Here is a 25,346-nt window from a genome sequence, read left to right as displayed (position 1 = left end):
AAGAGGACCTGGGCCGATCCACGGGGATGGAGCAGGAAGGTGGCTTTATGGCACCCAGAGCAGGACGTAGAACTGCAGTGAGCTGGATGCGCATCCCTTTGGGGGATTGGAAAAAGGGACCGGTCATTTCTATGGATAATGAGAATGTCCAGAGCTCCTGTCATTAATGCTACCCAGCATCTGGAAAGGGCTTTGGGGCTTCAGCAGATAGCTAATTATTAGAGACCACATCTGCTACTGCAGGATTCTTACACCTTCCTCAGCAGCATCTGGTGCTGGGCACATCAGAGTCAGGACACTGGGCTAGATGGACTTTGGGTTGAATCTAGTCTGGCAATGCCCATGGCCCTGTGTTTATATCCTAGGAGATGACTGCTGCTGCCCTTCCCAGACAACTGCAGTTGGAGCTTTGCCTGAGGAAGGCCAGAAGTTGGCTTTAATTATTATCACTATTTCTCAGTTACCTCGGATGTCCAGGGATGGCAAGGGGTCGGGATGGGTCTGTGGATGCTGTGCTGTCACCCTCCCTTGCCCTGGCCTCCCCACATCCCTTTGCCCATTTCACGGGACTCTCTCTGCCCTTGCAGCAGCTCCTGGCTGCCAGAAATAAGAAAACCACTGATAGGTCTTTTCTTTCCTTTGTCAGTGGCTGAGAGGAGCAGAGCCAGTGGCAGAGCCTGAAGCCCAGAGAATGCTTGGATGGCATTTGCATGAGGCTGGAATGCATATAATATCCAGACTCAGTGCAATGTTTGCAGCAATATGTGCGTGAAACTCCGTGTCTCCCGCATCCTCCCTGGAGTACCTAATTCCTGGCATACTACAGCTGGGCTGAGCTCCCATCAGATCAGAGAAGGTTACTGTTCTCTACCCTTTTAAACAGTGCTCCAGGAGAGTAACAGGGCAGCCTCTTCCCTGATTTACACCAGTGCAATGAGATCAGAATCAGGCACTGCATCTTACAAGAATTTTGCATTGAGGTGATCAGTGCAGTAGCTGGGCCTGATTCGGCTCTCTCTTACACTGGTGTATTGATTTCAGTAGAGCTGCTCCTGATTTAAACCACACTCTTGGGCCACAATCAGAGGATGAATCTGATTTTAAACCCTTGTTTTAAACCTTTCATTAACTGGTCCTTAGAAACAATCCCACATTGTTGCTGGTAAATTAAATCAGTCCCTCTAGGGCTCTGCTGCTCAGATCCCTCCAAGGTCCCATTAACGTGTGTGGTGGCTTGGCAATGAAAGCTATCCTGTTAACTTGGGGGTCAGCTACCTCGCCTGAGCACCGGGCTTGTCGCATGTCTGGGGTTTGTTCAAAAACACTGCACGTGGCGGGGTGGGGGGAGAGATGACATTTATTTTCCCTGGAGAAGCTACAAATACAGCTGGGGAGGTGCCCGGAGAAGGCAGGAGGGAGGGATGCAAAGACAATGCCCTCAGTGGAGCTGGGCAGCAGGAAGCTTGCTATACATACCTGTTGGCTGGATCCTGCAGGCTCAGTGAGATGCTGACATGGACCAAGCCCCTTCCATCCTCCAGACAGAGAAGGCGTAGCTGAGCCTCTCATGGGCCAGGTAGTTGCAGCTGGTGATCTTGTGGTCCAGCTCATCACTCTGCAGCACCTGGTACAAGAAGTCTATGTAGCGAGTGGCCAGCTTGAGGGTCTGGATCTTGCTGAGCTTGTCGGAGGGCAGCGTGGGGATGATCTTCCGCAACTCGGCAAAGGCATCGTTGAGTGACTGGGTGCGCTGCCTCTCCCGTACATTGGCGATCACCCGCTGAGTGTGCACATCCTCGAAGGACTGGGGAACGGGGCTGCGCTTGCTGCGCTTGCCCTGCGGAGAATGCGAGCCACAATCCTCCAGGGGCTTGCCCAGCTGGCTGCGCTTGCGGAGGCATTTCTTGTGAAGCCGTTCGCCCTCCTCCTCACTAGTGACCAGGCTGCCTTCGGGGGAGTCCTGGCACATGCTTTCCTCTTTCATCTTCTCAGAACTGATCCCCTTCAGTCCAGGAGTCTCTCCCACCTGGCAGGCACTGGGGCCTTGGACCTCACAGGATGGAGGGCCTGCAAAGGCCACAGTGCATCTGGAGAGGCAGCCTGGAAAGCAGACAAAGCCAGCTCAGGGAATGCAGCCCTGACGTGTCCACTGGCCAGACTTCCCAAACTTCCTCAAGGCTCGGAGCCTCCCCAACCTTCAAGGAGCTGGGTGGTTTTTTGGGTTTTTTTGTTTGGGGGTGGGGGGAGGGCTAAGGAGAGGAGGGACATTTGAATAATTTTGTGGATGTCCTTTGCTGATAGGGCAGGGAGGGCTGGGGGAGGGGCCAAGCACAGACCAATACAACAGTGCAAGGTAATGCAAACATCAGTGGAGCTTATGGGTTCCAGATTTCCTTCCTCCCTTCCCCCGCAACACACCCCAAGCCCTTAGGCACAGATGCTCCTGCCTGCTGCCCGGATGTCAGAGGAAGTTCCTTTTGCTAACCTGAGCAACAGGAACTGCAGTGAAGAAGTTTCTTAACAGCCCTCCCCCCCTTATGCCCCCCGCCGCTCAGTCCATTACAGTCAGTCACAAACATTTATTTCTATGTCTGATCCCTGATTTTTAATTGTTATCTATTATCTGTGACTGAGTCAGCTGGAAATGTGGACAGACATTCTGTGAGATGGCATGTTTTGGACAGAGCAAGACGGTACATTCACTGGATCCAAGAGAAGATGCAATAGCTCAGGCCATACTCTTCTTAAGAAGCAGGGGAATTCTGAACAACCTACATGAAGCTGGAGTTGCATCTATCTATCTATCTATCTATCTATCTACTGATATGGCCCTCATCACCATAGTATGCAAGCAGAGACAGATAAGCCCCAGCCCTCTCCTGAAAGCAGTGTTAATAAAACAGTTGACAAAAAACAATAAACTAAAAAAATCCAAAAGCATTAAAATCATGAAACTAAGCAGAGGTGTGTCGCACATTACCACTCAGTCACTGGCTTATGGATGCTTCTTGTGCCCCATCCTTCATCTGTACAATGTCTAGAATATTTGACTCAATCCTGCATCTGGAGCAGCTAGCATGGATCCCTTTGTCTGCACAGAAACTCATTGGACTCTTTGCCTACTTAAGTGCTGCCTACCCTTAGGGGTGAATTTCACCCAGGGAGAGGGCTTTGTCCAATGCGAATGACTCTATTTATTATAGATGAAGTATAACAATACAGAATAATAGAGACATTTGCTAGTATACATTCAACCACCAAACTTTGAATCTGTTAACTTCATAGTTAATGGCCTCATCCCTTGAACTACACCCTAAGGAAGACTAATGACTGTACTTCTGCTGGCACAAGAGAAAATATGTATTACATGAGTGCTGTAGAAAGAAAGGACCTTTTCATCTCAAAAGTTTAGGGGAAATTTTTCCAGAACACCTAAGTGACTTAAGAGATTTTAGTCCTATTGACTTGCAATAACACTTAGGGTCCTATGTGCCTATGTCACTTTCAAAAATGGAACATAGGATCCTCAGTGATTTGGGTCCTTTTAAAATGTTTACCCTAAAGTCAATAAAGAAAAACTGGCCCATTCTGAGAATAAAATTGGTGTAAGAAAACAAAGAGAGATGTGCAACATGGGAGGTCGTAGAAAGGAAACTATTATTTCAGAAGTAGTACATGATTGTATTATAAGTTCTCATATACTACAGTGATGAGGGTCATATAAGTAACTAGACAGACAGACAGAATCTGTATCATGATGTTCCATACACACACGGAAGGGCAGAGTTAACTTCCACATTTCCTGATTCATAAGTGAAAAGCTCTGTTAATATTGTGCTTGGTGCTAATATACTCTTAAAATAGGTTACCATGGGGAATAAATATATGGACAAGTCAGATCCTGGGACTGCTCCCAGGAACTTCTCAGTAATAAACTCTAGCTAGCTATCCCCATCCACACCCCTCTAGCTTTTGTACTGGTGTCCATCACTGTAGTATCTGAGCACCTCTTGCATTAATTAGGTTGGCCTGGTGAGGTCCTAGTAGGCATTTAATGGAGACTTTGGGCCAGTTCTTCAACTGATGTGAATAGGTGGAGCTGCAGTGACTTCAGTGAAGCTGCACCAATTACACCAGCTGAGGATTTGGCCCTCTGGCTCTTCTTTTTTTAATTTACAATTCAGGTGAGGACTTTTCCCCTGACCCTGAAGGTACTGTGTTTCCTCTATGGCCTCTGGGGGCTTTGCAATGCCACTTTAAAAGCCTAACGTGGTCACTGACTTTGTTGGGGTGTACAGAGGATCAACCAGTCTACGTCTGAACACACACACAGTGCACACCCAACCCAACCCACTGGTAAAACTCCCTCCTCAGCCCACCTCCTCTGCCAAAGCCTGGGGTCATTGGTAACCCTGAAGCTGCATAGCCTGAAAGTCAAAGAACTCAGGCTCCAGCACACTGAGAGATCAGATTGGAGGAGCTTGCACAGAAAGCTCCCAGCTCCCAACCCCCATCTGGTTAAACCGGGAGCCAGTAGAGGTCACAGACCACAGATGCCCTCAAGCCCCACCCTCCCGTTACCTCTGCATGCCCTGCCCCTCCCATTTCCTCCTCAAGGCCCATCCCATTCCCTCTGCAAACCCAGCCCTGCCCATTCCTTCCTCAAACCCCATCCCTACCATTCCCTCCTCACTCCACACCCCTGTTCCCTCTGCAAGCCCCACCCGCACCTACTCCCCTCTGTCACTGACAGAGACTCCCACCTGCTCTCCCTTCAGCCCCTCTCACGCTCTTCAACCTCTCACCCCATCAGGTTCCACTCCCACCCACTCCCCCTGAAACAAACCCACTGTTGGCCCAGGCTCTCCATCAGACCACTGCCCTGCCTCGCTTCTCCCTTCATCCCCAGGCTTGCTCGCTCTCCATAGCTACTCTGCCCATGAGTCCCTTCCTGAGCCTGTCCAATACGCTACTGCTCTCTGCACTCCACTGAAACTGCACTCACTTCCTGGCCACGTCTCAGGGCCTCTTCTCCATTCTCCTCAGCTTCTGAGTGGCTTTCAGCACCACTGGCTTTCATGATTCTGTCCTCTCCTCTTGCCTGTCTCGTTAGGTGAGTCATCCGTCTCCCCTTCTCTTTTCTGTGGGGGTCCCACAAGGCTCTGTCCTTGGCTTCCCCCTCTTTACCCTCTCTAGGTACACTTGGCTGTAAGAATAGCCTTCATGCCATCTTTCTCCTGATGATGCACAAACCTACCTCTCTGCTGATGAGCAATCACCCACCACCTCTTCACGGATGTCCAGTCATCATCTTAAACCCAACATGGCCAAAACTGAGCTCCTCCTTTCCCCCCATCCCTCCCCTCTCCCACTTCTGCAGCCACTGTGGCCACCACCACCATCCCCTAGGCTTTCAGGCCCCTTCCTGGGTGCCGTCTTTCACTTGGTCCTCACAACAGACCCTCCTTTTCAGGCTATTTCTAAGCTTTGCCACTTGTCCTATCACAACAGCTCTAAATCTGGCCTTTCCTCTCCCCCACACAGCCCAGACTCTACCCAAGGCCTCATCACTTCCCACACTCTCCCCTGGCCTTCTCCCCTCCTGCAGCCCCAGCTCCATTGAGAAGGCTGCTACTAAGCTTGTCTTCTGCGCTCGTGGCTCTGACCACAGCAGGCCCCTATTTGAGCCACTAGCTACCCCTGCACCTTCACATCAAACACAAGCATTTTGTCTTTACTGTTAAGATGCCTTCGTAATGTAAGCCCAGCCCCACCCCATTTACTCCCCACCATTCCCAGTCTCAGACCCCGCTGGACTGTCTCCACGCTGCCCCCCTGAGTATAGGGAAAACGCCTGGAAAAAATCCAAACAACTGTTGCCTTCTCTTCCTCCAGGTGCCCAGGATCACCTTTGCTATGGTGCCCACAAAGCCAGCCTGCTGAGCACGCACTGTGACTACTCTTCCCTCACTTCTTACCTTCCCCCCCACACACACCTCTATCACACTCAAAACAACAGCTACAATCCGTGGGCCAGTCTCCCCACTCACCGCCCCGCTCACTGGCCTGTGCGCTTTATCTTATCTTTATCTTTATTTTATCTTTATCATAAAAAAGAAGCTTACAAGAAGTGGAAGTTTGGACATATGACCAGGGAAGAGTATAAAAATATTGCTCAGGCATGTAGGAATGAAATCAGGAGGGCCAAATCGCACCTGGAGCTGCAGCTAGTGAGAGATGTCAAGAGTAACAAGAAGGGTTTCTTCAGGTATGTTAGCAACAAGAAGAAAGCCAAGGAAAGTGTGGGCCCCCTACTGAATGAGGGAGGCAACCTAGTGACAGAGGATGTGGAAAAAGCTAATGTACTCAATGCTTTTTTTGCCTCTGTCTTCACGAACAAGGTCAGCTCCCAGACTGCTGCGCTGGGCATCACAACATGGTGAATAGATGGCCAGCCTTCTCTGGAGAAAGAGGTGGTTAGGCACTATTTAGAAAAGCTGGACGTGCACAAGTCCATGGGGCCGGACGAGTTGCATCCGAGAGTGCTAAAGGAATTGGCGGCTGTGATTGCAGAGCCATTGGCCATTATCTTTGAAAACTCGTGGCGAACGGGGGAAGTCCCGGATGACTGGAAAAAGGCTAATGTAGTGCCAATCTTTAAAAAAGGGAAGAAGGAGGATCCTGGGAACTACAGGCCAGTCAGCCTCACCTCAGTCCCTGGAAAAATCATGGAGCAGGCCCTCAAAGAATCAATCCTGAAGCACTTACATGAGAGGAAAGTGATCAGGAACAGTCAGCATGGATTCACCAAGGGAAGGTCATGCCTGACTAATCTAATTGCCTTCTATGATGAGATTACTGGTTCTGTGGATGAAGGGAAAGCAGTGGATGTATTGTTTCTTGAATTTAGCAAAGCTTTTGACACGGTCTCCCACAGTATTCTTGTCAGCAAGTTAAAGAAGTATGGGCTGGATGAATGCACTATAAGGTGGGTAAAAAGTTGGCTAGATTGTCGGGCTCAACGGGTAGTGATCAATGGCTCCATGTCTAGTTGGCAGCCGGTGTCAAGTGGAGTGCCCCAGGGGTCGGTCCTGGGGCCGGTTTTGTTCAATATCTTCATAAATGATCTGGAGGATGGTGTGGTTTGCACTCTCAGCAAATTTGCGGATGATACTAAACTAGAAGGAGTGGTAGATACGCTGGAGGGCAGGGATAGGATACAGAGGGACCTAGACAAATTGGAGGATTGGGCCAAAAGAAATCTGATGAGGTTCAATAAGGATAAGTGCAGGGTCCTGCACTTAGGACGGAAGAACCCAATGCACAGCTACAGACTAGGGACTGAATGGCTAGGCAGCAGTTCTGCGGAAAAGGACCTAGGGGTGACAGTGGACGAGAAGCTGGATATGAGTCAGCAGTGTGCCCTTGTTGCCAAGAAGACCAATGGCATTTTGGGATGTATAAGTAGGGGCATAGCGAGCAGATCGAGGGACGTGATCGTCCCCCTCTATTCGACATTGGTGAGGCCTCATCTGGAGTACTGTGTCCAGTTTTGGGCCCCACACTACAAGAAGGATGTGGATAAATTGGAGAGAGTCCAGCGAAGGGCAACAAAAATGATTAGGGGTCTGGAACACATGACTTATGAGGAGAGGCTGAGGGAACTGGGATTGTTTAGTCTGCAGAAGAGAAGAATGAGGGGGGATTTGATAGCTGCTTTCAACTACCTGAGAGGTGGTTCCAAAGAGGATGGTTCTAGACTATTCTCAGTGGTAGAAGAGGACAGGACAAGGAGTAATGGTCTCAAGTTGCAGTGGGGGAGGTTTAGGTTGGATATTAGGAAAAACTTTGTCACTAGGAGGGTGGTGAAACACTGGAATGCGTTACCTAGGGAGGTGGTAGAATCTCCTTCCTTAGAAGTTTTTAAGGTCAGGCTTGACAAAGCCCTGGCTGGGATGATTTAATTGGGGATGGGTCCTGCTTTGAGCAGGGGGTTGGACTAGATGACCTCCTGAGGTCCCTTCCAACCCTGATATTCTATGATTCTATGATTCTATGATCTGATCCCTGCCCTATTGCTGTCCTTAGATATTGTCCGGCGAGGGCTGGGGTAGGCTGTTACTGTGTTTATGCAGCACCCAGCAAGGGAGTCCTGAAGCCAGCTGGAGCCTTTGGACATTTGGGTGCATGGCAGTGACAAGGCTGGGAGGGCACACTGGAAGAACAGGGTGCAGCCTCCTACCCAAGAGCTGATGGGGTAAACCAATGACTGGCCCCAGCTGCTCTCTGGACAGTTCAGCACCCAACCTGGAAAAATGGCCAGGCGAATTCCTTCACATAGGGAAATATTCTCCTGTCCCCTCTCCTCCTCCTTCTGCACCCTGTCCCACTCTGCTTCTTCACCCCAGCCTGCTCATGTCCCCACTCCTTCCACCCTCAGCCTGTCCCATCCCCCTTTGCTCCTGCCCCCCCATTCCACCCATGTTCCCTCTGCTCATGCCCCCTAGCATGCCCCTGTGCTCCAACTCCTCAGCAAGTCCCTGCTCTCCCCGTCCCAGCGTGCCACCTCCCCTCTGCTCCTTCCCCATCTGCCCTATCTCCCTCCGCTTCCTCTGCATGTCCTTCTGCTCCCTCTGCATGTCCCTCTGCTCCTAACCCCAGTATACTCCAACCCCTGTGCTCCTTCCTCCCCGTCTGCCCTATCTCCCTCTGCTCCCTCTTCATGTCCCTCTGCCCCTAACCCCAGTGTACTCCATCCCCTCTGCTCCTTCCCCATCTGCCCTATTTCCCTCTCCTCCTGCCCCTACACCAGCCCTCTGCTCCTGCACCTCCCCAGTGTGCCCCAGTCCTCTCTGTTCTTGCCCCCTCACCCTGTCCCTATACCCCACCTCCCACATGGGTGCCAGCAGGGTGGGCATCCAGAGACAAGGAGACAGTCTCCCTGCTCTCAGTTCTAGTGCTCAGAGCCACACCATCCCATGGCAATCAGGAGGAGCACATTCAGGGAAAGATCAGCTCAGCCCCTGCAGCCCTGGGCTGGAGCATGCTCAGTCAGTCTGGGAGATGATGCATGAGGTCAGGGCCTAACTGCAAAAATACAAGGAAAAGCAGAGAGGAACAATTTCTAATGACCCCCACGACTGGAGGCTGTGCCCTGGTCAGGGTGGGGGGTTAAGTTGCTTATGCCAGAGAGGCAAGAAGCAGTTGTATTTTCACATGCTATAGTCTCAGGCCCTACCTTTGGATGCACGGATTGTAGACCTGGGGATGTCCCTTCCCTGTCTAATAGACTTGTGTCACAGACTCCATCTTCACCAACCAGAGCTGGCCTAGCTTCTCTCCAGGGCTAGGCAAAGGCTCCAGGATACCAGCATGCCAGGGGCAATCTCAGTCCCTACAGCCCAGGGCAGGCTGAGATTGGGGGCCCCATTGTTATAGATGCAGCAAACACAGACAGCCCCGTCCTGAGGCCCTGGTCCTGCAAAGATTTTCACACATGCCTAACTTTCTGCACTGTCCTCAGTGGGTTGCCAGCCTGTTGACTTCAACTGGCTGAGGAGACAAGACAGGCATGATGGGAGAACAGAAGGGCTAATATCCCCAGGTTGGGCAGGGGCGTAGCAGGCCAAGAGGGTTCAGTGACTTGCCCCGAATCATTCAGGAGAATGCTCGCAGTGCCAGGAACTGAAGCCAGCACTCCTGAGACACACCACATGGAGTCTTAGTCAAGCCAATCCTCCTAAACGTCTTCGCAGTCTGAAGCACTAATGTATAGTGCTTCAGTGTAGTCTGTATTGAATGTATACACATCCACATACACTAATGTTACCGTGCACTCACTCCATCGAATGTACATACACACGTACACTGCTACAGTGCACTATCAAATGTATACACACCCAAGTGAAAACATTTCAATTTTAAAAAATTTCCAATTTGTGCAAAATGTTAATGCAAACTTTTAGTGAAAAAATGTCACTCATCCATTTATCATCAAATTGTTTTTCAGTGTTTGTGTTTCTCATATTCCATTTTATAGATTTTTTTTCCCAGGGCTCATTTTGAGTGGTCAGCTGGTGAACATTTCAGATTTTAAAAACAAATTGTTTTTAATTTCAATCTGAAGAATTTTTGCAACAAATTTGGAAAACAAAATCAAAATCAGATTGTTTGATTGACTGAAACACCACAGCGTGGAAGATACATTTGAATTTACTGAAATTGCCACAGCCTTTTTTTGGTTTGTGTTTTTCCTATGTTTGGCTTAGTTCTGATGTCAAACTAGGGAGGCTCAGGGTCACTCTCCATAGCCCTGGAGTGACCACACCTGGAAGCCTGGGCCTGATTCTGAGCTAAATTACACAGTGTAAACCAGAAGTAAATTTGCTGGAGCCAACAGGGACATGACAGTGTAATAGCCAGGTAAGTGGGATCCAAATGGAGCCCATTGTGTGCTGTTCTGGTCCTCCCAGCTTTGGAAAGGGGAGAAATAGAAAGAAAGGAAGTGAAGAAGACACAAAGGCAAACACATGCAGGGAGATGGAGGGAACTGAACATACAGTATCTAGAAATGAGCAGAGCCAGGGGCGCTGGAACAATTTGTATAGTGGGGTTTCTGAAAGCCATTGAACCAAATTGTAAACCCTGTATAGGACGGAAACCACTTCAAGACAGGGGGTGCAGCAGCACCCTCAGCACTCCTAGTTCCGGCACCTATGTCAGGAGTGGGGCAGGATCAGGGCCTATAAGTAACTTCAAAGAGCCAATAGGGAATTAAGAAAGGGAATTCTTCACCGTCTCTGGAGATGGATGGACAAGAAGCACCAGCCTGAACCAAAGGAAGGAAAAGTTTAGGCTCATAAGAGCAAGAGAAGCAGACTCAGGAGGGAGGTGCCTGAGGCACCAGTACTACAGATGCAAGAAAAGACCTTCATGGGAATGAGAAGTCCTGCAGGTTGAGCCAGGGAGGGTGAAAGAGGCACTGACCCAAGCAAACTTCTGGCTCTACCCTCTCCCAGCGAAATGCACACCTATGCACTTATGTCTGCCTAGAGAGCCTTGGGTTGGCCCCTCTGCACAGCATCCAATGAACTTTGGGCTAAGGTAAGGTCTGCACTAGAAACTGAAGCAGTACGCTGAACAAGAGCAATGTCACCAAAGCAGACATGAACAGAGGGGGCTGTTCTCTCCCTGTAGGTGAGATTCTGATGTCTTTACCATAGACTTCCTAAATACAGGCTTAACCACCCAGGAAGTTCCCCACTTGGTAGCAGGGTGAAGATGGTGGGTCCCTTCTTCCCTCCCTGAAGCTAGGGTTCCTCCTCATTTGTCATGCTCAGAGTTTGAAAGGAGCTTGAGCAGGTCCATCCAGGCAGTGGCTGATGCCTCTGCTTTCTGCACAGCCTGCCAGGTCACCAGTGTTGATCTCTGTCTGGTCTCAGCACCTGAGCAGGGGTGGCTGGGGAAGGGATGTGTGGCATCACGGAGACCGAGCTAGACCCCAGGTTCTTCCCTTTGCAACATTTGCACTTGGATAGAATCACTTGTAGCAGATGCATCAGAGGATCTGCCAGTCTTGCAGGGTCTGCATTAACCAGCGATATAACTAAAATGTTCAGTCCCCTGGCTTCAGGAGATACCAGATAGTGTCCCATGACTTCCCTGGAGGAAGAGGAGTCAGCTGCCCACAAAGCTTTTGCGGCAACAAAATAGTCCAGACTGTGGATGGTTGAGAATAACAAATACCCAGGACGCTGAAAGAACGTGTGTCCAGGACACCCTCTAGGAAGACTCAGGAACCACAGAACCACCCCAACCTCTGGCAGAATAAGCATTTCGCTCTGTAATGCCATGTCCCTCACCTCTTCTGAATCAGAAGTTGTGTGCATGCAGACTCATCCACCCCATGAGGGGCCAATGGGTTGGGGCTCACATGTCACAGGAGGAGGTGGCTGCCTTCCCGAGGCTGCTTTCACACACACGGGTCAGTAGGGGAAAGCAGAAGAGGAGCCCACAGGGCAAGAGGTGGGATCAGGAGCTTACTACAAACCAAAGGAGAGCTGTTTGGGGAGCGAAAGCCTAGCCTTTGTGTGCTGGGTGTGTTTGTGGGGAGTGCTAATGGATGGGATGGGCAGGAGGGAGAATTGGGGTATCATACACAGGACTCTTGGGATTTTCTTATTTGATCCCTTGAGCCTCCTCACATCTGTAATGTTAGCATGGAGGCAGCTTTTTTATGCAAACAGTGTAGAGAGGCAATGCCTGGCCCTCGGCCTTTGGAGAGGTGGCATGATCCAGGGGCCGAGGATGAGTCAGGAGATCTGTAGCCCGGGCTGCTCCTGTCTCCGCTACTGGCCTGTTGTGTCACCTTGGGAAATCTTACCTCCTGCTTCATGCCCAGCGTCCAACCCAGTGAAATGGGGACAGTGATGCTGACCCACCTTTGCTAAGTGCTTTGGGATCTGCAGGTACAAAGTGCTCAGTGTGCAACAGCGCCACTTGAAAGGCTGAAGACCCGACTGCTCCTGCAAATAACCCTGGACACCAAATAAGAGGTGAGCATTTGTTCTGGGCTCTTTGTCAGCTCCTTTTCTTTGGGAAGGGACAAAAATCATCTCTGTTTTATCTGGGTGGAAAAAGGAGGCTAACACTAATCAATGGGGAACATGAAAGGGAGCCGGGAAGAGTGGCTGCCCCTGAAGGCTGGGGGAAGCAGCTTTGGTTTCACAGGTTTTTCTAGTTATTTCAGGGCTAGAGTGGAAACATGTGTGGTGCGAATAAAAATGCTAAGCATCCGTTGTAGCGTGCTGTTGCTCCGGCAACCGCAGGGAATATGGAAGAGCGGGATCATAGAGAGCCCGGGCTGTAAAGTGCTCAGGAGGCCTTTGATCTCTGCGCCTGCAGTTCTGATTGATGGCCTTGCAATTCATTTCCTTGTCAAAATGACATAATGTTCTTGGAACTTTCTGAACTTTTTAAGAACTAAAAGATGTTCCATGGAACTCCCCTCCCCCCAGCCCCCAAAGGAGAGGCAGAAGCCTGGGGATCGGGCATGTTACCCTGCCTCCTGCCTGGGGCAGGGGAGGCCCAAATGCAATCAGTTACATGGTGTCTAAACAGAGTGTGCAGAGTGGGAGAAGCATCAGTCCCCCACACCCAGGCCAGAAGTGGCCAGAGAAACGCTTCTGCATCCACCTCCCTGGGATGCCACCTTCTTCCCTGTGAGCTAGAGCACGCTGGGTAGGGAGAGTTGATGGAAAGGGAACAGCACGCCACTGTGAAGGAGATGCAGCACAGATGTTAGTGCTGCCCCAGCACCCAGTGCACAGATGCCAACCACTACCCATTGGCATAGACACAAGCACTAGCTGCCATGTTGTTTCCAGTTAATTTTCTTTACTGGAGTCCTACATGTGAAAGTTTTTTTCCATCTGGCCATCAAAAGAGCAAAGCACCATGTTCCGGTGCCTACTGCTGAGAGCTCCTCAGCCCTGCACACGTGCCTAATCATTCCTTCTGCAGGGCCATGGGGTCCATCCCTGTCACTTACCTGAGCAGTGCTCAGTGTAGGCTGCTGCATGTGACAGAGGCTCAGACCCAGGCATACAAGAGGATGAGACTTACTAATCGATTAATATTATTAATAAGAATAACTGCGTAACCTTAGTTTGATGGTTGAAGGCTGCGCTGAATTAAGGACCCATTCTGCCTCTTTTATTGTACATATTAGCCTGGTTGGAGGCAGGAATTTACGGTCATGGTGAATGTCATTAAATTACATTGGACCCATTTAATTCCCCACTGCTTTGCACCTTGTACAGTTACTTCCATCTGTGCAAGCTAGGTGTGAAGTGGGTGTAAAATGTTCCCGTTCTGATCTGGCAGTGATAAAGGCAGTGGAGAATCAGGCCCATTATTAGCAATAAAATAGCAGTTAATATAGCCCAGTCATACTTTATAGTCCTATATCACCTTCGTGCTCTGAGGGATCCCAAACTGCTTTACAAAACATGCACAGGAACAATGAAATGCAGCTGTCTCTGGGGTGGGGCACAACAGCCAAACTGGTACACAGGGAACATAGAGATCAGGGTAGCTAACTAATTGAACATGAGTTCCATGGCTATGTGGTGGCTAAGGGAGCAAATACAGCCTTGAATGCATAAGGAATGTAATATTGAGTAGCAGTCGGGAAGTGTTCTTACCACTGTGCATGGCATTAGAGAGACCGCTCCTGAATACTGTGTCCACTTCTGAGGGCACACATTAAAAGGACATTGACAAATTGGAAAAGGATCAGAGAAGAGCTACCAGAACAGTCCGAGGTCTGGAGAACCTGCCTGACAGAGAGACTGAAGAAGCTCAATCTATATAACTTAACTGAGTAAGCTAAGAGGTGACTTGGTCACAGACTGTAAGTACTGGAGAGAAGGTTTCTCATAGCAGAAGGCTCTTTAACAGCTGACCAAGTCCAATGGCTGGAAGCTGACACTAGATGAATTCAGACTGTCAGATGGCATGTTTTTACAGCATGTGTAATTAGCCAGTGGAACAACTCACCTAGGGCTATGCTGGGTTCTCTGTCACTTGGAATCTCTAACTCAAAATTGGGCACCTCTCTCTGAAAGGTCCACTCTGGCGTGACCAACAATTATGGGCTCAGTGATGGAATCACTCAGCGAAATTTTCTGCCCTGGGTTCTGCAGGAGTTCAGACTAGATGATAAAATCTATGAATTTATAGCTCAAGAGCAGGGGAGAAGACTGAGCCAAAGCCCTGATCTTATGAAAGCTGCCCGAGGATCCATCTTAATGTCCACACAGAAACTCAGATGGCTTCTTTTGAAAGAGCCTCATACACTGTCATGCCTGGAAGTCTGTTTTTCTACCTGCTCAATAGGAAGGGCTGATTGACAGTGTTGGGAGTGCTGCGGAGGGAAAGCATTTCAACCATCCCATCCTTGCCTTAACAGGCTTCAGTGGTACCCACTAGCCATTGATCCTGGCTCCATCTGACTCCATTCTTAGGATTTGGGGGTTAGACTAGATGACCCTTGCAGTCCCGGCTTACCCTGTGGGTCTATGATTAACATGGGGGAAAATGTCAATATTTAGCCAGATTTAAAGTTAAACCAGTCTCCATGGGGAGGAGCTGAGGAACTTCAGCGAGCAGTTCTGTGAAAGGAGGATCCCTTTCTGTCTCCCCACACTAAATTCACAGGGGTCTACCTGGGAGGTATAGTCCAGCCAGGGCACCTGGCCTGCAAAGGAGAAGTGAGGCATCTGAACTACACCTACTAGGGTGCCAAGGCAGCGTTTCCAAACAGTAAGGGTTTTTGCAGGGGGAAAAACCAAAACAGTTTTTTGCTAAAAGTTTTCAAGTTTTGATTTTTTTTGGCTGAAAAGTTGAATTTTTCCATGGAAATTTTTGACAAAAACATTTTTTTCATTTGCTTCAAAATTCTCTGCAGAAATCCCTATTTTCCGCCTGTCTTCGGTCACTAACCTTTCACACATGAGAGTTCTGTTCTGCTGAGTGTATTTCTGAGTTCTGCAAAGTGTCTGTTTCCAGCTGGAATGCCCACGTTCTGGAAGGAGATGAGCCAGAGCCAGAAAACTTTCACTCCCCTTTGACAAAGTTCTTTGCTGGTATATTTTGATTTAGTTAAAGGCCTTGTTGATGAGTAAGTTGGTTTAAATAAAGATGTGATTTTAAAACAATTTATTGAAACCACTGCCAAAGGCTGTGAGTATACAGTGTTGTGACCTGAAGAAGAGCTCTGTGAAATTCAAAAGCTTGTCTCTCTCACCAGCAGAAGTTGATCCAATAAAAGATATTACCTCACCCACCCTATATCACTAAAGGTTGTGTGGATGCTCTGATTTTGGTAAACCAGGCTTATTTCAGTTCAGTTGAAGTTAATTTAGGAGCTGGTTTAAACTAACCCCAAATAAGAGACTTTTAAACCAAAATGTGTCCATACACAAAATAATTAAAGATCTGAATTAAAACTAGGATCTGATGGGTACACTGGTAAAAGGGCAATGGGGCACATATTTAGCTAACCTAGTGCAGCTTTGTGTGTGGACGCTCTATAGGGGTTTAAACCTGGCATATATTGGTTTAGCTTGTCCCTGTTATTTAACAGGTTTACCTAAATCAATTTTTTTAATAGGGCGCAACTTCTGTGTGTAGACCAGTGCAGCTGTCCATATTTCAGTGTGTGTAGACAAGCTCTCCTATGTCACTCACAAAGGGATCCCTGAGGAAACAATAGCTTGCAGCGGTGCGAACCGTCTGTAAACTGAGGTGTCAAAGCCTTTGTCTCTTTTTAAGGTTCTGTCTACACAGCAAATGAAGAAGTGATTGCAATGTGGGTAGGTAATAACAGCAGCACAGCCATGGAAGCACGGACTAGCAGAGTTTGTTTTAAACACCCAAGCAAAACTTGGGTGTTTAAAGTTAGCCTTTTAAATCCATACTTTAGCACCTACACCAGCATGGATTTACAGTCTCACCGTAGGAACCCACATTTGAAATGTTGGCCTTGCCTCTCCTTTCCTCAGTTTCTCCCTCTCTAAAGAGGGGATAACAATACCATTGAAAGGAGTGTGGAAGAAAAGGCCCTACTGTCCTCTCCCTTATTGCTCCTGCCAATTTTATTTCTTAGGGTATGTCTACACTACGAAATTAGGTCGAATTTATAGAAGTCGGTTTTTTAGAAATCGGTTTTATATATTCAAGTGTGTGTGTCCCCACAGAAAATGCTCTAAGTGCATTAAGTGCATTAACTCGGCGGAGTGCTTCCACAGTACCGAGGCAAGCGTCGACTTCCAGAGTGTTGCACTGTGGGTAGCTATCCCACAGTTCCCGCAGTCTCCGGAAATGAGATTCAAAAGTTCGCAGTTCTTTTCCTGTCTACCTGGCCAGTGCATCTGAGTTGAGAGTGCTGTCCAGAGCGGTCACAATAGAGCACTCTGGGATAGCTCCCAGAGGCCAATACCGTCGAATTGTGTCCACAGTACCCCAAATTCGACCCGGCAAGGCCGATTTAAGCGCTAATCCACTTGTCAGGGGTGGAGTAAGGAAATCGATTTTAAGAGCCCTTTAAGTCAAAAAAAAGGGCTTCATCATGTGGACGGGTGCAGGTTTACATCGATTTAATGCTGCTAAATTCGACCTAAAGTCCTAGTGTAGACCAGGGCTTAGGGTTTAAAAGACAAGCGAAGCAGCAGCCTGGGAGGTGCCAGGAAGGAGCACACCCATGTCTGCTCATCACTGCTTCTCCAGCCTGTGTACTCAGCTGTTGAACCATTCACCAGGGCTGGCTGTGTACTCCCACTGACCCAGCCTGGAGCAAATACACCCCTGGCTCTGTGCAAACACATCCCTGCCCTTCTGTCCTGCTACTGCCACTGACTTCCTCCCCACACAGCTGGAACCAGCTGCTCATGGTTCAGTAGCAACAGAATTCAGGTGTCAGCTGATGGGGACTTGGCTTTCTCTAGCTCCAGCCACAGAGACTTGTGCTTTGGAGAATGAGGTCCTGTCACCTTTGTATGGCTTAATGGGGACATGAAGGTGTCACAGGGTTGAGAGGACATCCTATGTGAGAGAGAGGGATGGCACAAACCATTGGCTTAAAGCAGGGAGTAGGGGGGCATCAAGAGAGCTCCATCATGTCAGAACACTTTCCAAGCATTCAAGTTAGCTCTGCATTTGAACCAGTCACCAGAGGCCAGAGGTCAGTTATAGGCGGGAATCATAGAATCATAGAATCATAGAATATCAGGGTTGGAAGGAACCTCAGGAGGTCATCTAGTCCAACCCCCTGCTCAAAAGCAGGAACAATCCCCAACTATATCATCCCAGCCAGGGCTTTGTCAAGCCTGACCTTAAAAACTTCTAAGGAAGGAGATTCCACCACCTCCCTAGGCAACGTATTCCAGTGTTTCACCACCCTCCTAGTGAAAAAGTTTTTCCTAATATCCAACCTAAACCTCCCCCACTGCAACTTGAGACCATTACTCCTTGTCCTGTCCTCTTTCACCACTGAGAATAGTCTAGAACCATCCTCTCTGGAACCACCTCTCAGGTAGTTGAAAGCAGCTATCAAATCCCCCCTCAATCTTCTCTTCTGCAGACTAAATAATCCCAGTTCCCTCAGCCTCTCCTCATAAATCATGTGTTCCAGACCCCTAATCATTTTTGTTGCTCTTCGCTGGACTCTTTCCAATTTATCCACATCCTTCTTGTAGTGTGGGGCCCAAAACTGGACACAGTACTCCAGATGAGGCCTCACCATTGTCGAATAGAGGGGGACGATCACGTCCCTCGATCTGCTCGCTATGCCCCTACTTATACATCCCAAAATGCCATTGGCCTTCTTGGCAACAAGGGCACACTGCTGACTCATATCCAGCTTCTTGTCCACTGTCACCCCTAGGTCCTTTTCCGCAGAACTGCTGCCTAGCCATTCAGTCCCTAGTCTGTAGCTGTGCATTGGGTTCTTCCGTCCTAAGTGCAGGACCCTGCACTTATCCTTATTGAACCTCATCAGATTTCTTTTGGCCCAATCCTCCAATTTGTCTAGGTCCCTCTGTATCCTATCCCTGCCCTCCAGCATATCTACCACTCCTCCCAGTTTAGTATCATCTGCAAATTTGCTGAGAGTGCAATCCACACCATCCTCCAGATCATTTATGAAGATATTGAACAAAACCGGCCCCAGAACCGACCCCTGGGGCACTCCACTTGACACCGGCTGCCAACTAGACATGGAGCCATTGATCACTACCCGTTGAGCCCGACAATCTAGCCAACTTTCTACCCACCTTATAGTGAATTCATCCAGCCCGTACTTCTTTAACTTGCTGACAAGAATACTGTGGGAGACCGTGTCAAAAGCTTTGCTAAAGTCAAGATACAATACGCCCACTGCTTTCCCTTCATCCACAGAACCAGTAATCTCATCATAGAAGGCGATTAGATTAGTCAGGCATGACCTTCCCTTGGTGAATCCATGCTGACTGTTCCTGATCACTTTCCTCTCATGTAAGTGCTTCAGGATTGATTCTTTGAGGACCTGCTCCATGATTTTTCCGGGGACTGAAGTGAGGCTGACTGGTCTGTAGTTCCCAGGATCCTCCTTCTTCCCTTTTTTAAAGATTGGCACTACATTAGCCTTTTTCCAGTTATCCGGGACTTCCCCCGTTCGCCACGAGTTTTCAAAGATAATGGCCAATGGCTCTGCAATCACAGCCGCCAGTTCCTTTAGCACTCTCGGATGCAACTCGTCCGGCCCCATGGACTTGTGCATGGGAGTAGCAGAATTCCTGGCAGTTGTTGCTGGGTCACTGGGAAATGTATTTTCGTCACTGTGTGCAGTGATTCAGCCAGTCATCATCAGCTGGGAGACATAACACAACTGACCTCTCCCATTCTTTTGGCTGGGAGCTAAGAGTGCAGGGGGCCTTTCTGTGCATGGGGATCCACGTGAGTCTCTGTCACCCTGATGTGTACATGTTGTTGTGCAACTACAGGGAATATCACTTCCCCTGCTGCCCCAGGCTAAGGGGGGAAATGTCATGGAGGTCTCTGGAAAACACGGAATCTGTGACTTCACAACATAAGCTTATCCCTGAATTATTATTATTATTACTACACAACTCTATCGAGGGGACTCCCTTTGCTCCATCCTCTCCACTCTGGGTTCATCCATGTGGGGAGTGGGCTCTGAATGCAGCCTGGTGTTGTTCCTTAAGATTTGTCATTTGGGATAGCTTTTTCTGTGTGTCTCTGTTGGGCCCGGTCTCTCAGTAGTGTTCTCTGGGGGGGTCCAATTAGATCACTTGGGACACAACTGTTTGAGAAGCTCCTGGGGCTGGACAAGCATCTGTCTAACTCTATCCCCTCTCACTGTAGTGTCTGAGGACAACAGAGTAAGAGGGTGCTCCTGTGAGATGCCACCTCCCAGGAACAGAGTGTGATTCACAAAGCCCAAGTTCAGTTCCTGGCATAGGCACCGACTCCTTGGGTGCTCTGGGACTGGAGCACCAATGGAAAAACAATAGTGGGTGCTCAGCACCCACCAGACACTTGCCAATCAGCTGTTTGGTGGTGGGCAGGAGATGCTGGGGGGAGGGGAGGAGCAGGGGCGGGGAGAGGTGGAACCAGGGTGGGGTTTTGAGGAAAGGGATGGAGTGGTGGAAAATGTGGTAGCTGTCCCCGGTGTGCCCTGTGCCATGTCCAATGCAATGCCATGAGGAACATTTTTGCAGTCATTTGTTGGATACCAGCACTTGGCCCAGAGTTTTCTGGGAACTTGAGGTCAAGTTCTCAGAATGCCACTTTCTCCATCCCATAGTACTTATTACATCCCATAATTTTCATGCTGTTTTTAAAATTCCCATGTGCCACTTTTCAGTCTCTGGCATTGCTCTAGCACAGTGGTTCTCAGCTCACCCAATCAGCACACAGCTGTCATCCACATGACATCCTCAGGACTGTAAAGAGTGAAGTGGCAAAATTTGCAGATGATACAAAACTACTCAAGATAGTTAAGTCTGAAGCTGACTGTGAAGAGTTACAAAGGGATCTCACAAAACTGGGTGCCTGGGCAACAAAATGGCAGATGAAATTCAATGTTGATAAAGGCAAAGTAATGCACATTGGAAAACATAATCCCAACTATACATATAAAATGATGGGGACTATATTAGCTGTTACCACTCAAGAAAGAGATCTTGGAGACATGGTGGATAGTTCTGTGAAAACATCCACTCAATGTGCAGCGGCTGTCAAAAAAGCAAACAGAATGTTGGGAATTGTTAAGAAAGGGATAGATAATAAGACAGAAAATATCATATTGCCTCTATATAAATCCATGGTATGTCCATATCTTGAATACGGCATGCAGATGTGGTCACCCCACCCCAAAAAAGATATATTAGATTTGGAAAAGGTTCTGAAAAGGGCAACAAAAATGATTAGGGGTATGGAACAGCTTCCATATGAGGAGAGATTAATAAGACTGGGACTTTTCAGCTTGGAAAAAGATGACTAAGGGGGGATATGCTAGAGGTCTATAAAATCATGACTGGTGTGGGGAAAGTAAATAAGGAAGTGTTATTTACTCCTTCTCATAACACAAGAACTAGGGGTCAGCACATGAAATTAATAGGCAGCAGGTTTACAACAAACAAAAGGAAGTATTTCTTCACACAACTCACAGTCAATCTGTGGATCTCTGCCAGAGGATGCTGTGAAGGCCAAGACTATAACAGGGTACAAAAAAGAACTAGATAAATTCACTGAAGATAGGTTCATCAATAGTTATTAGCCAAGATGGGCAGGAATGGTGTCCCTATCCTCTGTTTGCCAGAAGCTGGGAATGAGCGAGACGGGATGGATCACTTGATGATTACATGTTCTGTTCATTCCCTCTGGCGAACCTGGCATTGGCCACTGTCGGAAGACAGGATACTTGGCTAGATGGACCTTTGGTCTGACTCAATATGGTCTTTCTTATGTTCTGTAACTATGGGGGGCAGAAGGGGCACCTGCCCCAGGTGCAGAGTTGGCGGTGGGGGGGGGCACAAAAATGGGGCGGTGCAGGATCAGGCCCAGTGTCAGTCCCCCCCCAAGATAGGGACCAGCGGCGTCAGCCCTCTCCCTCTGGCAGGATCGGGTCCAGCAGCATCAGCAGGAGGCCACGGTGCTCAGCAGCCCCCAACCCCACAGGATTGTGGGACCAGTGACCCCGTCTTGAGCAGGCTCCCTGGGACTAGGACTACAACTGCTGGTGGGCAAGGTGGGCTGCATGGCTGAAGTACCTGCAGCCAAGGTAGGGGGCCAACAGGGGGCTAGAGCCGGGGGGGCACACAGGGAAGGGGGTGCAGAGGGCTAGGGCCGCAGGGAGTGGGATGCAGCTGGTGCATGGAGTACAGACTCAAGGTGGGGGGAAATTTGGGTGAAGCAGTCCTGGATGGCTGGGCTGAGTGTGGGGGGTAGTCCTTGGAGGGGGCTGCATGCTGGGGGTAGTTGCTGGGGGATGCTGTGGGGCAGTCCGTAGGTGGGGGCTGGGTGCATGGGAGGCAGTCCCTGAGTGGCGAACTGGATGCTGGAGGGGGCAGTCCCTGGAGGAGCTGTTCTGCCCTGGACAGGATACACTGTCTCTGCAGGGAAGGCACATGTGCCAGCCCAGGATTGGGGGTGGGGGCAGGGGCGGGGTCTGGATGCTGGGGGTAGGGTTGCCAGGTGTCCAGTTTTCTACTGGAAAGTCTGGTAGAAAAGGGGACCTGACAGTGTCTGCTCAGTACTACTGACTGGACACCAAAGTCCAGTTACCTGAGTAACCGTCTGCCATCAGCTTCCATCCCACCGCCGGGAGGGTGGGAAGAGCGTCGCTGCTGGCGTTGGAGGAGCACTCAGGACCTGCTCAGATCTGGCAGAGAGAGGTACTGGCAGCTGGCGCCAGGGGAGGGATCCTAAGCGTGCAGTGTTTGAGGAGCGGGGTTGGTAGCTGGGCTCACTGCCCAGGCCCCCTTCTCAGCCTCCTTTGTGCCCTGCCCCTGGGGTGCTGCCCCTTGTCCTGCCCCAGTCAGCCCTCCCCCACCTGCGGAACGCGGCTCTCCCTCCCCAGTCCTGCCCTAGTCACCTCACCCCCACAGCACGGCTCTCCCTCTCCCATCCTGCCCCAGTAACCCCTCCACCCCTACCGCCCTGCTCTGCTGGTGGAGGGAGAGAGGTGGAGAGAGCAGCGAGCAACGGGGTGGGGGCAGGGCCTTAGGGGGGAAGAGGCGGGGTGGGGTAGGTTCTGGCAATTAGTGTCTGGTTTTCACAAATTAGAAAGTTGAGCACCTTAGCTAGGGGGACAGTCCCAGGGGGGTTGGGAAATGGGCGGGGTCATTCTCTGGCTGGAGGAGCAGTCTGAGGAGGGACTGAGGGGCAGTCCCAGAGTGGGGGGGGGACTCAGGGAGGTGCCCTGCACTGGTCAGGGCTCCCCATCTTTGCAGACACACTTCACAGCCATACTCTCAGCCCAGCTAGGCCACCAGCAGCAGTGCAAAAGTGAGGGTGGCAATGCACCATGTCATACCAACCTTACGGTCAATTAATCAATTTAAACACTTAGTGATTTGACTTATTTTGCTTATTTAAAATGCTCTTGGTAGACATTTAGCAATGTTGAAATGAAAGATACTATATCAATTTGAATCGTGGCTCTCACCTTTCCAGACTACTGTACCCCTTTTGGGAGTCTGATTTGTCTTGCATACCCCCAAGTTTCATCTCACTTAAAAACCACTTGCTTACAAAAAGAAAAGGAGGACTTGTGGCACCTTAGAGACTAACAAATTTATTTGAGCATAAGCTTTCGTGAGCTACAGCTCACTTCATCGGATGCTTACAAAATCAGACATAAAAATACAAGTGTCACAGCCACACTATTACTGAAAAATGGCTTACTTTCTCATTTTACTATATAATTATAAAATTGTTTATATTGCTTCATAGACTATACACTGAAATGTAAGTACAATATTTATATTCCAATTGATTTATTGTATAAGTATATGGCAAAAAGGAGAAAATAAGCAATTTTTCAGTAATAGTGTACTGTGACACTTTCGTATTTTTATGTCTGATTTTGTAAGCAAGTGGCTTTTAAGTAAGCTGAAACTTGGGGATATGGAAGACAACAAAGACTCCTGAAAGGGGTACAGTAGTCTTGAAAGGTTGAGAGCCACTGCTTTAAATTGTGCCCTCCCCCCGCTCACTATCAACAGTTATGCATTGTCTCTGATCTGTGAGGCAAAGGGGAAAAGGCTACCAGTCAGGTGGAGGGGCGAGGTGAGCCCACTGTCAGCTGAATTTGAACAGCCAGACAAAATGACTGGTACAAGAGCCCACCAAGGAGCTATACAGTTGAGGGAGGCCTTAAAAGAACATTTTACCAGTCAGCCATAGTACTGCTATGTGCTGCTTTGTGAACTAATGTGCCTTCATGTGTACAGAGCTTGCAAATGGGTGGGTTATAGACTCCTGTTATGAATTTTGTAATTCAGCATTAATAAGGCCTCAGCTGGAGTATTGTGTCCAGTTCTGGGCAACACACTTTGGAAAAGATGTGGACAAATTGGAAAAAGTCCAGAAGAGAGCAACAAAAATGATTAAAGGTGTAGAAAACATGACCTATGAGGGAAGACTAAAAAGTTGGGTTCGTTTAGTCTGGAGAAGAGAAGACTGATGGGGGCCAGGATAACAGTATTCAAGTACATAAAAGGTTGTTTTAAGAGGAGGGTGATAAATTGTTTTCCTTAACCACTGAGGACAGGACAAGAAGCAATGGGCTTAAATATCAGCAAGGGAGTTTTAGGTTAGCCATTAGGAAAACCTTCCTAACTGTCAGGGTAGTTAAGCACTGGAACAAATTACCTAATGAGGTTGTGGAATCTCCATCACTGGAGGTTTTTAAAAGCAGGTTAGGCAAACACTTGCCAGAGATGGTGCAGATCAGCCGTTCTCAAACTTCATTGCACTGTGACCTCTTTTTAACAACAAAAATTACTACATGATCTTAAGGTGAGCCCGCCTGAGCCCCACCACTCCCTAGCTGCACAGGTACAACATTGCAGGCACCTGCAGCAGCCAGCGGAGAGGTAAATCACCACAGGGCTGGGGACACTCCAGCCAGTGACTATTACCCTGAGCCAGGATCAGCTGCTAGTCCTGGATGGGCTGGAGGCAGAAGAGGACGGGATTTCCTCTCTCTTCCCCTGCAAGGAGTGGCTGGGGTTGTGTCAGACCCACCCCCAGAACCCACAGCTGCAGGAGGCTCAGCATCTTCCCCTGCTTCCTGCCTCCATCACTCCTCAGCTGTGGGGGGAAGGGTCACTGTACGGAGAGCTGCTCCCCCATCCACCCAACCCCCATGCATCTGGACCTCCCATACCAAGACACCCCTGCCAAGCCTCACCTGGTACATCCAGAAGCCCCCTAGCCCGCCATATCCAAACCCCACCCCACTGAACCTGAACCCCTGCATCTGGAGCCCCCTTCCTCCAGACCCCCACCCATGCACACAGACCTCCACTGAGCTCCCTGCACTTAAATCCCCACCCTGACAAGCCCCACCCCACTGAACCACCCTGAGGCCCCACATCCAGACCCTCATGCCACTGACCCCCAACTAGCTGCACCCAGACCCCACTCCACCAAGCGCCACTCCCCCAGCCCCCTCTGCTGAGACCCCCACACCCAGACCCCTCCACTGAGCCCCCATCACTTTCCGCTGGAATCCCCTGCAGAGTCCCATTGCCCCTGCACCTGGAACCCCCCAACGA

At 49.4% G+C, this 25,346-nt stretch overlaps 1 protein-coding gene across 1 annotated transcript; it reads right to left on the bottom strand.

Annotated features, from left to right (window-relative positions):
* Nucleotides 1-1,498: 1,498 nt before the first annotated feature.
* LOC144277773 (twist-related protein 2-like) lies at nt 1,499-1,987 on the bottom strand. Its single transcript, XM_077838760.1, has one exon. It carries the CDS (start codon nt 1,982-1,984, stop codon nt 1,499-1,501), a length of 486 nt encoding a protein of 161 aa, XP_077694886.1. The 5' UTR covers nt 1,985-1,987.
* Nucleotides 1,988-25,346: the final 23,359 nt, after the last annotated feature.

Source organism: Eretmochelys imbricata, chromosome 20 (genome assembly GCF_965152235.1).
Source record: "Eretmochelys imbricata isolate rEreImb1 chromosome 20, rEreImb1.hap1, whole genome shotgun sequence".
NCBI lineage: Eukaryota > Metazoa > Chordata > Testudines > Cheloniidae > Eretmochelys > Eretmochelys imbricata.
Note: the sequence above shows the minus strand (reverse complement) of the source record. Positions and strands in the feature narration are given on the sequence as shown.